This window comes from Sinohyriopsis cumingii, chromosome 8 (genome assembly GCF_028554795.1).
Source record: "Sinohyriopsis cumingii isolate HCF-2022 chromosome 8, ASM2855479v2, whole genome shotgun sequence".
In the NCBI taxonomy this organism is placed as follows: domain Eukaryota; kingdom Metazoa; phylum Mollusca; class Bivalvia; order Unionida; family Unionidae; genus Sinohyriopsis; species Sinohyriopsis cumingii.
This window is the reverse complement of record NC_142968.1, coordinates 90,586,412-90,605,423: the sequence shown is the minus strand read 5'-3', so window position 1 is coordinate 90,605,423 and position 19,012 is coordinate 90,586,412. Positions and strand designations below refer to the sequence as shown.

Here is a 19,012-nt window from a genome sequence, read left to right as displayed (position 1 = left end):
GGATCTGGGTTTCTTATTTATTTGGGGATTTCAAATGTTTTCGGACTTTTGGGATTGCACTTTATTTATTATTTGGTGGCAATTGTTTTTCAACAATACTTTCTTTTCCCCAAGTCTTCAGGAGGTTTCTGCCCTGGTTGTCTTCTCTTTCTGTTCTTTGTGCCTCCTTCTTGCTGCGAGTGGTCATTTCTTCTGTATGGTGTTGAATCCTTTTCCCGATCTTCTTAATTGCAGTTATTTTCTTCCTTTCCCGTTTCCGTTGATGTTATTGTCTTTCTGCTTGCCTCCTGGTCTTCTCTACTACTGTCATGCTCCATGTAAATTGTCTTTGGGTATTTGAAGGTTTTTTTTATGCGTCCCTTGATCATCTGGCTAGTTTCGAGTATATGATGTTACTTTAGAACTTATGATTTTGGTGCTAATTATCTTAGATTTGATTAGTCTAGTGATTTATGTGTGGGTGCTTCCTTGTTTACCTCTCTTGTCTTATTTAAGCCAATATTTCTTATTTTAAAACACCCCGGCCACTGTTTATAGTCGTTGATAGAAGCAGTGTCGTTTGACCACTCCGACTTTTGTTATCGTGGATCGGGGTGTGTGCAATATTTTGGCTTATTTCATATTTAGTGGTTAGGGTTTTCGTGTTTGTGTGTGTGGTTTTTTCTTTCTTTACGACTATTATTTAGGTTATGTTATAGTGGCACTTTACATTATATTTGTTCCCTTTTTAGTATTTTGTTAATGAATTTCAAAATGTTGTATAAGTCCCACCTAGATTCTTGTTTATTGTCACTAGTAACTCCGGGTATGTGCTTCGTTCTCCTACGAGTTCCTGTTGGGCTGTTACTTCGGCGCTCTCCTGGTTGTAATATAAGCATGTATTTACCACATGTTCGACTGTTTCTGCAGTTGGGCAGTGGGGGCAGTTTGTAGTTGTCCCCCTTTTTATGTGTTTACCTGTTCATCCTGCCAGTAGGGTTTTACATGTTCTTATTAGATGTATTATCGTTATGTCGTAGGGGGTTTTGAAGCTCAGATACTTAATTTTCCTATTTTGTATAATTGCATACAAATGTCCGACTTGTCCCATTGTTCTTGCCACATGGCATTTATCTTGTTCCGGATACTAATATGTATTTCAGTGATGATGCAGGCAAATGTATTTGGCCATGGGTTCATTTGTGTAGTTCTTTGCTTCTGTGTGTGTGTGTTTTTTTCATTGCCCGGAATTAGGATGTGGGAAAGGATCCATACGAATTCGACTTGTTCGTTGGTTTCTTCAATTTCTTTGAGTAGAAAGCTGGCATGGTTAATCATATTAGGTCTGTTCTTTGATTGGTCGGATGCCAAGGATTGCAGTACATTGTACGAGTCGCTTAGAATAACCGTTTTAGTTGTTGGATATGTTTTGATGTAGATTAGTACCGATAATATTGCCATGAATTCTGCAGTGTAGATTGTATACTGGTCTGGTAGTCTTTTTCCCGAAGGAGATGCCTAGTTTTGGAATTACTATCCCTGCTGCCTTTTTATTTGGATTTTTTGTTTTTCACAGATCTGTGAAGATTTGTGTGTAGGCTTCGTATTTATTATCTTTGTAAGTTAGTATGCATGTAATATCAGATCGTTTTCTTTCTTCCATAATTCTCGTAGGCAAAAGTCGATTTGTGGTGTGGGGCAGATCCACGGGGATCTGGGTAGTATCGTATTTTCTCTGGGTTGATTTTCATGATTTGCAGTTCTCTTTTTAGTTCTATCATTATTTTCCCACTGGGTATTTTTCTATTTTCCCCTTTCGTGCAGAATGGTTTGTCACATTTTACAAGATCTTGGGTCGAACGATGGGTGGATTGGTGTATTGATACGCGGGTAGTGTATCGCAGCGTAAATACCTTCCGCCGCAATTCTAACGGAGGTTATCCTGTTATTATTAGAATTTCTTGTGTGTAGTGGGGTATATTGTTTAGTACTCCGGTGCATGCCCTTAGAGCTTTAGATTGGACTGCATCCAGTTTCCGGAGTAATGCGGCACTCGCCGATCCGTAGTCCTGACAGCAGTAGTCAAGTTTAGCCCGTATGAGCGCTCTGCAGAGAGTTATGAGTATTTTTTTTGTCAGCCCCCCACTCCACGTTCGCACCTCTGATGTTACGGAGGAGGTTGATGTCTCGATTGCACTTTGTTACGAGTTCTTGAATGTGAGCTGCCCATGTGAGTTCTTCATCGACTAACATACCTAGGAAGGTTGCTTTTTGGGAATTGTATGGGTACCCCATTGAGGAATAATTTGGGTGTTGGTGGGTGGTTTCCACCTCCCAGTTCGAAAATTATGCCTACTGTTTTTAGAGGTGATAACTTGAATCCCCGTTTATCTGCCTACTGATAAAAAAGATCACGAAATTTAAAACCAAATTTTGCAAACTGTCAAATTTTCGGACATATTGTTCTTAAAGTGATACCAAATAACATTTCTTTTAAATTTCAACATCGATATAAGTCGTGGTTGTTTAAAAACGTATCGTCTTTTGGGGGTCATTCTCTAAAGAAACAACCAACAATGTTATGCATAATGAAACATACACCTGTTAAAGGGAAGTAATTTATTTCAATTGCTACGTCCATTAAATTACCTCTAATCGATACAATCTTTCATTTATGCTCTTCACCTCACAGGCGTGAAGGGCGATCAAGGAGATATTGGTTTCCCAGGAAGTCCGGGTCCTAAAGGAGAACAGGGTAATTATGGTGTTCCTGGATTTCCCGGGGATAAAGGAGAACCCGGACAACTAGGACCAGTAGGACCCAAGGGAGACAAAGGGGACGATGCTCGACCTCTTTCGATCGATCAGCAGTGCTGTAGTACGCTTGGTAAGAAGAAATATTTCGTATTTTGCACTTTGTAAGTAAAGTAATGCTCATCAACCAGTTTTCATTATACTAATTATAGAGACAATCTTATCATGTAGCATTGCAAAATGTGTATATAGTCAATATACATTATGGCGACAATCCTGTCCTGAAGGCATTGTAACATATGTATATGGTCAAGGTGTAATATTGCCATTTTTTCTATGAGTTTTAGAACCAAAATCCTTTCCGTTGCAAGTAAATAGCTATCAAACTCTAATGCCAAAAATGTATTTTTAAATCTCTCTTTTACCCTGCACAAAAGCCGATATTTTGATTCAAATACCTGACTACACGAAGTTATGGAATACCTTGATCCGAAAATTAGAATTGATTGCATTACACTGATGTTTTATTTTGAATGCTCCATTTTATTAATTAACCTAAGGAAAAGTGGAAATTATATCAAACTCTATAACAGGGGTGCACAATCCCCGGCCCTGGGGCCGCGTCCAGCCCGCGAACGTATTCTGTCCGGCCCTCAGGGCAAATTTAAACAACACAGAAATCTGGCCCCTGAACAGTAATTATATTAAAGAAATTAGTGTTTGCTGCCCTCGAGTGTTCTTATAAAATGCAATCTGGCCCTTGGCCGAAAAAGGTTGTGCAGGAGATAACATTAAAAAGCTATATATATAGGTACTATTTTGTCCTAAATTTTAAATGGTTCTACTAATATTTGATTTATTCTTTAAACAAAATGGGTTGATTTTTTCTTCAGCAAAACCATCTTATCAGGGGGCTGCTACACAAGTAGTTTCAGCATACAGCGGACAAAGTGTCGTCCTTCCATGTAAGACATTAGGGTACCCGCCGCCGACCGTACAGTTTACGCCGAGTACCGACCCTCTGGGGTCAGGGAGGTATTTACTAGTCCAGGATGGACTTCAAATTCAGAATGTCAAACTCTCAGACAGCGGAACTTACACATGCAAGGTGACCAACATCTTTGGCACCGTGGACAAACAAATTCAGCTGGCTGTTACTGGTAAGATTATCATTAAAGACAAAAATTACAAATACATTCTTAAGGAGTTTTCAAGTTAGGTAACTTGTTACTTATACTTTTCTAAGATTTAAAAGTTCAATAACTTCAATTAAAGGAAGCCTTCAAGTAATTTTTAAGTAAAAACATAGGTAAAATAAATATCTGCATAACCTTTTGAGTAATTGCTGGAACATAAATCACAAGAATTGAAATGATTTTATAAAATGTATAATTCTTTAAAATTGTAACTTTAAATCATGGGGTTTGTTTTTATGTCACTTGGTATTTTGTAAGTAGTGTACTTAAACTAAATATACCCAACTTAAATTTCTCCATCAATTTCAATCTTGTTTCATTTATTTTAATCTCTTTAACTTTTTTAAACATCAAAAGGTTACATTTATTAAGATGTCGATATGTACGTCGAATATTTATTGCAAAACTACAAGTAAATAAATTTCATGTACTTAATCTTAAAATCTTTGTCAAATTATTTCAAATTCATTATCCTTATGTTTTGCGGACTCTGGGAAGTAAAATATGCCTGAAGCTTCTTCTTCAATGTAGTACGAAGCGAATAATATAGGGGCAAAATTTTCTTGTCAAAAGGTCCATGAAGAAAATTCTTATCCTATCTCATTGGAGATATGCTCCATCTCACATGATGATCAAATAGTGTTTTGATTGCATCATCGCTAATCGAATGCTTTTTATTACGTCATCCACACATAAAGTCGCTTCGTTCACTGTGATTCTACCGGTTTCAATTCAGAACTTAACCTACCTATACATTGTAACACCTATTCCGAGTATATGCTAAATTATTCAGATTAAACCAAATCCAAGGTTTTCTTTTTAAAGTACAAATATAATTTCAGTCGATACTTTATCATTTTAATTTTTTATGTGTATTAATGAGGATCACTATGTTTAAAAGCGGACTTTATCACCAGAAAAAATGAACCCTGTTTGACATTTTTCCCTGGCATGTGGGCCCCTAGAGGATAAGTTTCTAGTCAGAGATGCTTTCCTTGGAACAAATCTTATTCTGCAATGACTTTCCTATCCTGATTACATACGTGGCCAAATTTATTCCTCACACAATCCTAAGTGTGTATGAACATGTTTGCCAGTATAGAATAACAATATACGTGTTGTCATTCATCAGCGTCACTTGAACATTCTTTGAAAGTAATGCAGATGACTAATACTTACAAGGCTTTACAACAACCTAAACTTTGCAAAGGTCTTGATAAAGGTACAGATTCGGTAGTTTGGTTTTCAGAATTGCAGAAATTATCATTATTATTATTATTAATAGTAGTAGTAGTAGTAGTAGTAGTAGTATTAAATTCCTCTTCTTGTTATAATTTACTAAAGGGAAGTACGGTGAGTGTGGTCAGATGACTTGTTAATAATGTAGTCTCCTCGATTTCATTGGGATCCTTGTAAACTACAAGACACTTTACTTTGATGATCATCACGTGGACTGTGTTAATGTACATTATGATACGTGTGCACAAAATAGTTCTTAAATACAGATACTAACTGAACTGTGTACAAACACAATAGCAACACTCTTATCGTATCTTTACTATAACCTTGTTAGATCGTGTCGTTGCGACTACGAACCCTGCAACTATCAACGTGATAGCTGGAACTACTCCATCTTTTACCATTACCTGCGACGTCAGCGGAAGTCCGACTCCAGGAGTCACGTGGTACCACGTGATGCTGGATGGATCCAATGTCACAGTTACCAGTGGGATCAGCACTAATAATGGCCAAAGCACGTTAACTGTAACAAACCCACAGCAGACAGACGCCGGTGTGTACATTTGTTCCGCCAAAAACATCTACGAGAGGGATGAAGCAAGAACTGTAGTCACAACATCAGGTCAGTATTCAGTACAATGTATGAAGGAAGCAAAGACGGACAGCTACAAAATATTTACTTATATAACATTCAATATTTATGAGTTAAATGTCAAATCAATAAACACATTTTCATGAAGAGAAGCTTGCAGTTGTTATAGTATTTAACCAACTCCACGTGGGCAAACGTGTGGAATAGATATTAAACTCCATTTCTTAGTGGGTAACCGTTTGGAATAGATATTGAACTCCATTTCTAAGTGGGCAACTGTGTGGAATAGATATTGAACTCCATTTCTCTTAGTTGGCAACCGTGTAGAGTATATATTGAACTCCATTTCTAAGTGGGCAACCGTATCGAATAGACATTGAATTCCATTTCTAAGTGGGCAACCTTGTGTAATAGATATTGAACTCCATTTCTAAGTGGGCAAACAAGGTGGTATAAATATTGAATCCCATTCAAACTCTCAGTGGGCAAACAATGTAACATGGACAAGCCATGCGTTATAGATATTTCGTTTCATGTGGTACAGATACTCATTTCCATTTAAAATCTCGGTTGGCAAACAATGTAACATGGACAAACCATGCGTTATAGATATTTCATTTCATGTGGTACGGATACTCAATTCCATTTCAAATCTCGGTTGGCAAACAATGTAACATGGACAAACCATGCGTTATAGATATTTCATTTCATGTGGTACGGATACTCAATTCCATTTCAAATCTCGGTTGGCAAACAATGTAACATGGACAAACCATGCGTTATAGATATTTCATTTCATGTGGTACAGATACTCATTTCCATTTAAAATCTCGGTTGGCAAACAATGTAACTTAAATATTGAATTCCGTTTAAGCTTTGAATTGGTAAACAAGGTGGCATAAATATTGAAAACCATTTAAACTGTAAATGGACAAATAATGTTGTATTGAATTCCATTCAGTCTTTGCATGGGCAAACAATGTGGCATGGATCCTGAATTCCACTGAAACTCTAAGAGGGCAAACAATGTTGTATAGATATTGAATTCCATTCAAACTCTAAATGGGCAAACAATGTAAATTCTGTTTCCCAGCTTTATGGCATATAGTCACTGTTTCGTATGGCGCCATGAGAACGACATTGCACCAACATTATTTTATTTGGTAAAAGTAAATATTCGAATGACAGCCTCGTGTTAGATAGATAATTATCGTGCGACATAATGAGCCCGTCCTTGGTTCTTGGTTATTATATGGTTAAAAATTGAAACAATGCTAAGCATCTTTTTGATTTATGTGGTTAGCACTTATCCATGTGTTCATGTCGCTTAGTAACTAAGATGATATCACACCCCTTTAAATGAACCACCACCAAGCCTTAGCACCCCCACCGCTACCACTTTACTCCGTTTTCCAGTGTTGATGGTGCTTATTGAATGGAACAAGCAATGTCAAGCGTCTAGATTTAGCAAATACAAGAAAGAGCCTCTTTGAACAAATGTGATGGCGGCCTTCAAAATTTTCAGTCAACGCTGCCTACCACTAAGTCACTTCTAACTCCCATAAGTCATATGAACTTAATCAAATTCACCTGACCAATCCATTACACGGTAATCGTTTCCTAGCACATTACAAAAAGTATTGTTCTATCATAGGTACGCCTCAGATTATCAGGGGACCCAAGACTCAATCCGTTCACGAAGGAGACACCGTAATAATTCGTTGTGACATCGTCAGCAATCCACCAGCTACCGTCAAATGGACGTTCCCTCTGGTAATGTAGCCTTAATATCTGTATATCAATATTTGATAAATCTATTTTATTCACCATTTCAGCTAGTTCGATAAATCAATCCCCCAAATATGTGCTGATGCTAATGGACGATAGGTAGGTCTGGTGTGATCTGTTCATTAAAAAATGCAATTTTGCTCCATGCAAATCTTTCCGGAACAAACCTTCGTACACTTTAGACACATACCGGTAATTGGTAACAGCCATATCAAGCGCGAAATTCAGAATGGCCACATGACAGAGAGTTGTGCTATTCCAGGTAGATTTACAGGTCGCCAAAGGTATGATATGTTCAGGATATAAAATATACATCTGACCAAAAGAACTCTACAGCTGACGGTAGCTGCACAGACACGAGAAATACCGGTAAGTGTATAAAATGTAATCCGATGTGTGCAGCCATATTTGGATGCAGATAATTGCAGCTTTTAATGAATATGTGATATCCGCCCCTCACCTGAAAATCAACATCATCACGGTTGAAGGGCTGATTTATCGGAGTACATTCCAGCGGAAAGTTCTACCTGCGTCTACTCCGCGCCAGCTTGACGAACGATCAATTCAAGCAGCGATCCAAAAGTGCGAGAAACCCACTCCAGCGCGAGAAGTCTACACGCTCTCCACGTATAGCTAGCACATAAGCGGGAGAAGTTACCCCATCCACCCCAAAAATCACAAACATATATCCGTGATTCAAATATGATTTTTTAAAACTACTTGAACATTATGTGCTTTACTTTAATGTAAATTATTACATACAGAAAAAAGCATACATGTCAGCACCATAATGTCAACATGGGATAAGCAAGTCTTCGGGTACATGGAAGAGACACTATTAGACAACATGAGGAATGAACGCGAAAAGTAACTTGGGAATTCTTTGAGAAAGCTCTGGAAGAGATTTTTGATGAATCCTTAGTAATATGGAGAGTGCGAAAAGGAACCCATATTTATATTGATATTTATATTAAACTAAATGATACGCATAATAATTCAACTTGAAATCTTGTCTCTGAAAACATAAATGTGAGCATTCCGTTTAATGTGTTAGTAATAACAACTATAAAGCACAAACGCAAACAAGAATAGGCTGACAGAATTACAGCAGACAAAGCTAGGAAATTGTTAGTCAAAGCGAAAAGAAAATTGACCGATCAACTGAGATAACTTTAAATGGATTAACCCACCATCAAATGAAATTTAATTACAAATTCTAAATATATATTTCTGAGGGTACGGACACATGAACAATTACTTCAACGCAGTCACGAAAAGAGAAATGTTTAGGAAAGAATTAAATTTATCAATAGTAATCTACAACCCAATAACTCGAAACAAATTCTTACCATGTCTAAAGTAACTTGATTGAAAGAGACGCCTGGGTAACCAAATGTTGTTCGAATAGATGCCAAACATGTTATAATATAATTCAAAGAAACTGGATTAAGTTTAAAAATTGTAAGATATTTGACATTAAAAAACATGGAATGCAAATTAAAAATGTGATTAATGCATTTTTATGTGAAATGTAAAACTTTTTTTATACGTCAGACAAGAAATTAACTAAGAAAAAAAAGCGCATGGACAGCAAATACTTACAGAAGATTTCCGATTATTAAAAGTTATTGAATATCTACATAACATTTTTGCATGAAACCTGACAGCCCCTCCCGTATATTAATTATTTGCTGATAATGAACATTTAAGAGAAGAAAAAAAATAACTTTATTTCATACGTACCAGATCTAAACAGTTCTAACCAATAATTCTCAATTCATGAATACTTAAATCGAGATGCTTTGTATATTTCATCAATACACTGATACATTTTCATAGCTTAGTCATACGATATCTATTTTGGCTTTTCTAATTTGTATTCACAACTTTATACACGGTATCAACACATTGTTGCATATACATAATATATTGTACCAACGTAAAGCGTTAGGTACAAGTAAAAGTTACATTTAGTTAGATCTCTCCAATAAGTCATTCATTCATTCATTCATTAGTTTTCTGCAATATTGCAGGTCTGAGGCATTCATTTTGTTTCCCATTCTTCTCTTGTCATCAATCTACGTTTCATCACTTCATTTGAATGCTCATCTTTGAGGGCATCGAGATGCATACGCTTTGGTTTCCTTCATGGTCGCTTTCCATCCATTTCCTCCTCTGTAATAGGTTTTCACTTCTCAAGATATATCCTCTCCATCTTTTCTTTCCCTCCAATCTTACTTGCATCAATATTCATTTTTCGCTTACAAAACTTATTAGCTCTTCATTTGTTTTCCTGTCACCCCAACTGACTTTCTGCATACATCTCAAAACCCACATCTCAAACGTATCTAACCATCCCCTGTCTTGCTTCGTAAGAGTCCAAGTTTCTGATCCACACAATGCTACACTCCATAACAGGGTTTTGACAACTTCTTTTTCAAAATCTTAGTTAATGTTTTCAGCGGTAACAGTTCTTTATTCTTGATAAATACATATTTCGTGATTCCAGTTCATGTTTTTACCTCGTCTTCACACATTCCATCTTCCGTAATAAGATATCCTAGGTCTCTGAACTTTCTATTTTGTTCAGCTTGTTCACCATCAATTCCGATATTGAGATGCGTATTTTCCTATCCACATACTCTCATCAGTTTTGACGTTTTCACATCGATCTTCATGACACAGCGCTTACAGTTCATGTTTAAGTTCATTAGCTTTAGTCAACCAACAAATATTAATTCCTAATACTTCCCTTTCATTACTAAAATATTTGTACCTTTACATATTATTTCGTTAATAAGATTTTGATTATATTTCCAAGACGGGTGACAAACCACCTTTGAATGCCCAACTCAACCCGGATAATTCAGTAACTCTGATAGATGTCGATCATTTTAACAATGGGGACTATACCTGTACTGCAACCAACGTAGCGGGATCCACGTCTGCAACAGCTAGTCTCACCGTCCATAGTAAGCCTTTTACTTATATGTACATGCTTACATATCTGCTTATCTGCTAGCTTTATTACTTTCTAAAACGTTTTTGGTGCAATAAGATTCAGTGGCTGACCTCTGACCTCTTACTCACATTACTCTGGCATGTTCTTTACTTCACTCCAGCATTTTTCTGCTTGTTTTATTTCTGCATAGGTTATGACACAGCATTTGATTCATCTGTAGAATTCCTCATTTTATTTAATGCCTATGGTATATACAAAAGATATTATTTGCTGTATATTGTTTATCTTTACTATGACACACTCAAGTCTTTACGTCATCTGTTTTTTATATCCGTTGGTGCTTTTATTCCGTTAGGTTTGTTATGTTCTGAAGTTAGCTTTTGACAAACAATAACAAAAGAACTCCAATGGTTTCAGACACTTTATCTTGGACTTTTAGGTACAAACATAAATCGGCTTAGAATTTTTTTTTTCTTCAAGTTCATGGTCTTTTGTGGTCGGAGTCAAAACAGTTAGTAAACCAGAATTTCGAAGCTCTTTGGCACTTCAGGTGCTAACTTCATTCACAGTGAGGAAAAATTAAAAGTCATCATAGAGTGACTATTTTATAAAGCCAACATGGTCGGAGGTCGAAAAATCTAGCAACGTTTAAAATGATCAGTATCGACAATATTCTAGTGAAAGAGTTTTGAAGATCCAGACAGTTAAAATCATTTCAGACTATGTATTCTCGAGATATTATGAGAGCAACATTTAAACTCAACCTGAAAAACGAAAGTAAAAATAATATATGATAATATTTTTATCGAAATTTAGCAAACTTTCCAGTGATTAGCTGAATAAAACTTCGTTCCGTGTTAAGTTCCAGAGCGTCATCTTTTTAGACAGAGCTTAAAATTTTGTACTTAAAATATTTCAAGTATACAGGGCAAAAAGTGTATTTGTCTCACTTTGCAACTTTCAAATAAGTCATATTATATCTGTTCTGTTGATACAGAGGTTGTAACAGCCAAAGTGAACCAAGTCCTGGTTCCCTTAACCGGAACTGAGCCAGTGATAACATTACAATGCACCGGAAATGGTGATCCGCAACCGTCAATCACATGGACAAAGGATGGACAACCTCTGACCGGAAGCAAGTACCTCTCTCTCACAGGAGGAAACTTTATTGTTACAAATGTGGATGTGAACACAGATATTGGCAAATATAAATGCATAGCCAGCAATGGGATTGAAAATGCTACGGATTTATCGATAGGTAAGTAATTGGTGCATTCAACTGCCTAAATACTTATTTTGAACTCATGGACAAATGGGGGAGAGGCCGAGGTTTTCTATAACCTCCCAGGCTGAACAAACACACACACACACACACACACACACATAACTTTCAGTCACTTGTCACTTGAAATTTTACCATATTTTTATTTTTGCGCACGTTTCTTGGGTGTTATGCAAATTTTGAGTAACCAGACATAAAGACTTTCGATCAGGTGCCATTTCGAAGAAAACCAGAGCCCTTTTTAAATTTTAGACCCATCCCCACCCCCAAACACTTGACCTGATTAGGCCCTAAACCTGATTTTCAGCAATAACACTTTTAAATTTTAAAAAATGTCAGTGAATAAGGTTTCTCGCCACTAATACCGCTAGTTTCTCAATAAGGTCCCATTATAATAACAAACGTCGCTCATCAGACAACAAAAAGGTAGCAGTTTCGCGGTAACAACTTAATGCCGTAAATGCTTAACACTGTAATTATTACAACACTTATTTTGTAGATTATGTTAACAGAATAGTCGTCAAATACAAATGACAAACTTTGTTGCATGTTATATGGTGATATTTCGAAGTTGGTTATTCTGCATTAGATTGAGCGTCAGCTTCTTAGACGCAATTTCATTCCATGGAGAGACGTTATTTAGCCCACCAAATACTCAAAATATGTCAAACATTATCACTTTCCGGTTTGAATAGACACAGCAAATTCGTTTCCATTGGCCTGTTATAAACCATATATTTCGATGGGTTTGATTGGGGCTTTATAGACACAGGCTAAAAATTTCGAAATATTCTCGACCTTTTCCGCCACATGACCGAAAAGGCCTTAAGTGTGACACTACTCGCCAGATAACGTCATAAACAACGCTTCTGCCAGTAAAAACATTTCGACCCCTAAGTCAGCTTCGCTTTTACATATAATTTCTGTTATTTTAATGATGAATTCATGATGAAAATATCAATACATTGACTATACAAGCGCTAGATCTAGCGTAAGCTTTATATTTTATATTTCATCATTTACTTTGGCCAAATTGTCCCCAAAGTTTAAAAATTATTAAAAAGAAACCCTTTAAAATCTTTCTGCGAGTTTCTCTAGCAGATTTTACCTCGCGGTGGCAGTGGAGCAATCGCAGCATTAAGGTGGAGGTAACACACTCTAAGGAGTAAGCCTCAGATGTAAATAGTGGCCATATTGAACTATCCTTAAGCCAGAGATTGTCATTCAGACATTGTAGCTTCAATGACGTCATAACAACTCAATGACACTTCATCAATAATGGCAATGGGAACAATAGTTTAAGACTTTTTTCAAAACGGTTTGATTTTTATAAAAAAAATAATGTTTTCATTAAAATTCTGAATGTACAACTATATAAAATTAAATTCGCGCTGGATGTTTGTTTGCCAAACGTCCAAGTCTCTTTCAAAAGTCGAAATATTGAACTCGAATCGGAAAGAGAAGATTATTTTCCTTTTGCGGCTGACTTTACTGTTTTTGACCTGTCACCTGTCTGAAGTGAAACTTGATGCAAATCAGTAGCTTTTCCTGAAACAAGATAACTGGTCCACTATACGCGTCAAAAATATATAATTTGCTGAGTTTTCGATAGAAGTATGAAGAAGGTGTATTAAATAATCTACATTTAAGTTATTTGTTCTACAAAACCGCAACAATGTTTAAACGATAGAAAATCAACCAGTATGAAGAAATGAAGAGAATGACTAGGTGTTAGACGATCCTGGGAACGTATGAATGTTTTCATATAAAGAAGAAGAAACAAAACGTATTTCGTGTTACATTGCAGTGTGTAACGCGTCATTGTGATGTCATACATACTGCATTTATATCCAATTGATCAATCTAACCAATCAGATTACCGGCGAAATTACCATCTGATGACATCGTCCCAGTTCGAGCATTATCGTCTCCTTCAGAAGCTACTCGAATGACCTTGACTCTCTAAAAGAGACTCAGCTGTATAGTGATGCTTCAAAGTTTAGCAGACGAATATTTGAAGTATCGAATTATGAAATATAGATGTTAAAACTCGACGACGTTTCGCAATCAATGAAATATCTGCATCTTGAATTTTTATTCTTATTCCTGTATTTTTTAATGACACAAGTTAAAGAAACAAGTCAATTGTAGCACCATCAAACTAGTGCTAAGTTAATATTGGTTAGGATACATCATCGAGTTGTTGTGACGTCCATAAAATTATTAAGATGTAATAACAACCATGAGAATGAAAGCAGTTGAAACGTTTCACTATTTACATCCCAGTCCTTTTCCATGCATGCGAGGGGAAAAGCCGGTGATGTTCTTTTTGGACAGCATTAGGAACACGCTTCAGTTTGTGCAGTCGCCGAATTCCACGTCGGACTTGATTATGGGTCATGCGTACAATTCTTGCAAATGCAGATATTCGACGTTATGCGCCGATGACATATTTTACCTAGATCAGTTTGTAATAAGTGAACGTCACAGCAATGTTCTTCTTACGCCAATAATTTGAAAGCATGCATTATTTAACTGTATAGGTCTAGGTAAAAACTCTTTACAGGAAACACAGCTTTAATGAAAGAAATAATATTTGTTTAAAAACCTGCGCTTCGTGTTCACAACCTCACTAGTACCATTGTGACGTACCTAATGCATCATCCTACGATGGTTCGCCAGACGCAAAATAGCAAATTTCAAAGTAGTAACCTATGATAACCATTTTGTATCGAACGGGAAAATATATTCGGAATTACATGAATTTAAGCAGAAACCCTCTTGTATATGACCACTGGTTCAGACAGTTACATCTGAGTGTTGATTTTACCAACAAAAATCCAGGTATTCCAAATGGAGTTGACAGAGACCGCATTGATACGTTTTATGCCTTTTCCACTATATACTAGAACAAAATCTGGGATGTAAATAATTCCCATTTTGAGCTGTATAAACCCCAGGGTTGATATTATATCAAAATAACTGCATTGACATCAGAATGCATTATTTAACTGTATAGGTCTAGGTAAAAACTCTTTACAGGAAACACAGCTTTAATGAAAGAAATAATATTTGTTTAAAAACCTGCGCTTCGTGTTCGCTAATAGCAACATAAACAGCAGTTTCAGACTATTAAAACCAAACGATTGCTTCATTTCTAATTCAAAGTCTGCATGAATAATATTAAAAATTAAAACTACAGATGCTTAATTCATTTTTGAAACCTTGACGAGTGTTATTTTATTTATCCCTTTTAAGAATCTGTTCCGACACACTTGGCTGGATGTTCGTCCGCCAAAACCTTACCAATTCGGAAAGTTGTCACTACGAATACCTCTGACTCGCCTCGGAAATATGCGAGCGAATTTCGAATGGACAGAGCCCATGACCTCAATCGGAACTTCAGCCTCTCTTCGATGCGAGTGAAATAACTTCATCTCTGCAGGAAACTCAGACATAATTGATCTAATACTGCTTTTTTTAATTTTGGCAGACGAATATCTAGCTAGATATGACAAGAATAGATCCTCATGATGGAAGACAGGGGTTGAAAATAATATTCGATGACGTTTCAAAAATCAGTGAAATACCTCCACGTTTCATTTTAATGCTACTTTTATCAATTTTGAATGAAAACAAATGAAGAAATCGTTCAGTTCCCATGGCTACAAACTGCTGCTTACGTTGCTATCCGTGATGGCACGTAATCTAATCTTCGTCACCTGGATAAGTTTGTTGTAACACAATTGCTGTCACTATTAACATCATTCGAAATGTTTTCAGTCTTTCATATCGCATGCTAAGAAAGGCAAATCTCTTTCACAGAGTCGGAGTTATTCCACACGTATTCGAAATAAATGAAGATCTTCTGATTTTACTTACACCGATGTCTTTTTCTAGCGTGCAACGGAAAAGGCCGTAGATAGTTCCCATTGCTCGACCCGTCCCCACTTTGTTAGCACCGTACTATGCGCTAAGGGGGCAGGGGCCAGATTTTATGTACAAATTTAATGCCGCAATCAGCCACCTAGTATATAAAATCATAAAAAATCAAATATACAAGTAAGGTCAAAAAGGTCCATATTTTTAGATAACTATATTAAAGCAAAGCATAAGAATAGTATTCACTTGACCAGAGAAGTTAATGGCAGTTCATAGCAAAAGAAGTTAATGTACCCCAGCCCCTATTTTATATATGCATTTTTCACATCCAAATGACATTTTTGACAGCATGTGGTGCTCACAGTGCAAACGCAAGCCCTTTTCCTGGATGAAAATTTTTGAAAAACATTGTCTACTAAATAGTCTGATGCAATTCAGAATAGTTGTCTTCCATGCCGTTTTTGAGATACTCTACTTGCCTTGGACCTACGTGTCTACTGCTATGGGAGGCTAGCTCTTCTTCCTAGCCAACTATTGGTATATCACTATCAACATACTGCAGAACAACTACGGAAGGTGTACATGCCTGACATCAATTTCAAGAACAACACAAGCCCGAAACACCCAGTTCACAAATATATCCATATTTATAAATAGTAAACAATAAGAGCTGAAAAAGTCACACCAAAGCCTTAAATTAAGAAATTGGACAGGGGCCAATTTACGAAAGTGGACCCTGCCAAATAAACTACAGTTGGAATAGGGTGTCTGTCCAAAACTTGTCACGTCGTCAGACTTGTTCCCCCAAGAGTACATTAACTCTTTAGCACCTAAAACCGATCTAAAACATGTCAGTGTTTCAGAAACTTTACATCAGAAATGAAAACAGCAATATTAAACTCTACGACTAATTATTATGCGTCTCCCTTTGAAGAGCGATTAGGTATTTTAAAGAATTAAATATATTGCCCATTACAAGGGAAAGCTAAACCACGAGAAAGGAAAGAAACTTTGTACTTCTTACTGGTCATCTGCTTGACGATTCCAACAGAGTTATTATAGCAAATCATAATAAGGTAGGTAGCAGTCGACGAAGCCGGTCAGCTAATCGCCACATGCATGTGATATATGTGTTTTTGTTCATCAGAAGGTGAAGTCAGAACAGTTTTGGATGTAATGAATATTTAGATTGTCCTGAAGTTAACTGTAATATATATTTCCAAGGATAATGTAGCACATACTTCCTAGGATAGTGTAGAATAAAATCCCAACGCGTGTAAATGACCAAACGTAGCAAGATCATTTGAAAAGTATTAAAATATGAATATCTGATTCTGAAACATTGATTAAGAAGAAAATAATTGTCCTTCACCGTCAAAACTAACGAACTTTAACAAGCCTAACCGAAATTTAGCTGTGCAGATATATTTATTTTTGCAACCTATAATGGAAATTATTCTTGCCTTAAGAAGTAAAGAATTTGTAAAATGAAAAGGGAAAGAAATACTTTCACATGGTATAGCAAAGTGGCGTATTGCAATAAATCTCCGTGATGGCACACGCTATCAGAACACTTTATGCTTAATCATTTATTTTATTTTATTTATTTATTTATTTATTTATTTATTTATTTATTTATTTTGGGGGGGGGGGGGGAATCGGGGTTAACAAAAAATAATCCATCATGGCATCTGTAAAACTGCATTATTTTGTGCTGGATTTTACCACGCTATGTTAACAATAGCAGTGTTTGGGCTAATACCAGTCAACATTCACTGGATTTTATTCATTTATCAGCATTCGGATTGCCGTTGTATTAAACTATATTGGGATCAGGCCACTAATTCATTTCCGATAGAACTTAATGTTAATACATTTAAGAAAACATTCAAATAATTTTTTCATTAGACTGGCATACAAACCACGCATGCTTACATTCATTAGACCGGCATACAAACCACGCATGCTTGCATTCATTAGACTGGCATACAAACCACGCATGCTTACATTCATTAGACCGGCATACAAACCACGCATGCTTGCATTCATTAGACTGGCATACAAACCACGCATGCTTACATTCATTAGAGCCAAACAAAGATTCTTCAGCCTTGAAATACAGGTGTTAGGCACAATATTTTGTTGCCACTTGCTCCTAGACAGAGGGACTCCCTGGTCTGCACTAAATAAAATAACCTTGCATTAAGTGCCTATATCACATTTTGGCAGTTAGAAATTAAACACAGAATATCAAAATAAAAGTAAATATTTTGTTTTCAATTGCAATACATATCTTGAAGTTAATAAGTGTACAATAATAAAATTACATTCATTTACTAGCTAATGGTGAATCTCGTATTATTTAGTACTGTGCTAGCTAATGGTGCATATCATACTATTTAGTACTGTACTAGCTAATGGTGCATATCACACTATTTAGTACTGTACTAGCTAATGGTGCATATCACACTATTTAGTACTGTGCTAGCTAATGGTGCATATCACACTATTTAGTACTGTACTAGCTAATGGTGCATATCACACTATTTAGTGCTGTACTAGCTAATGGTGCACCTCATACTATTTAGTGCTGTACTAGCTAATGGTGAATCTCATACTATTTAGTACTGTACTAGCTAATGGTGCATCTCATACTATTTAGTACAGTGCTAGCTAATGGTGCATATCATACTATTTAGTACTGTACTAGCTAATGGTGAATCTCATGCTATTTAGTACTGTGCTAGCTAATGGTGCACCTCATACTATTTAGTACTGTACTAGCTAATGGTGCATATCATACTATTTAGTACTGTACTAGCTAATGGTGAATCTCATGCTATTTAGTACTGTACTAGCTAATGGTGCATCTCATAATATTTAGTACTGTACTAGCTAATGGTGCATAGCTAATGGTGCATCTCATACTATTTAGTACAGTGCTAGCTAATGGTGCATATCATACTATTTAGTACTGTCCTAGATAATGGTGCATATCATACTATTTAGTACTGTACTAGCCAATGGTGCATATCATACTATTTAGTAATGTACTAGCTAATGGTACATTTCATACTATTTAGTACTGTACTAGCTAATAGTGCATATCATACCATTTAGTACTGTACTAGCTAATGGTGCATATAATACTATTTAGTACTGTACTACCAATGGTGCATATCATACTATTTAGTAATGTACTAGCTAATGGTGCATATCATAATATTTAGTACTGTACTAGCTAATGGTGATCATAATATTTATTATTATATGCTCATTTTTCCCCGTTATATTTTCATTGTCAGAATCGTTCAATAGTACCCGATACTGAACTCGCG

At 36.2% G+C, this 19,012-nt stretch overlaps 1 protein-coding gene across 1 annotated transcript in view; it reads left to right on the top strand.

Moving 5' to 3' along the window:
* The window catches only part of LOC149794128 (peroxidasin-like), a 53,738-nt gene that overhangs the window by 14,397 nt on the left and 20,329 nt on the right, over positions 1 to 19,012 (top strand). Inside the window, exons 5-10 of the mRNA XM_089968119.1 lie at positions 2,672 to 2,866; positions 3,627 to 3,893; positions 5,503 to 5,790; positions 7,415 to 7,533; positions 10,370 to 10,520; positions 11,508 to 11,768. Coding sequence (XP_089824245.1) covers positions 2,672 to 2,866; positions 3,627 to 3,893; positions 5,503 to 5,790; positions 7,415 to 7,533; positions 10,370 to 10,520; positions 11,508 to 11,768 — 1,281 coding nt within the window. The remainder of the gene's footprint in view (positions 1 to 2,671; positions 2,867 to 3,626; positions 3,894 to 5,502; positions 5,791 to 7,414; positions 7,534 to 10,369; positions 10,521 to 11,507; positions 11,769 to 19,012) is intronic.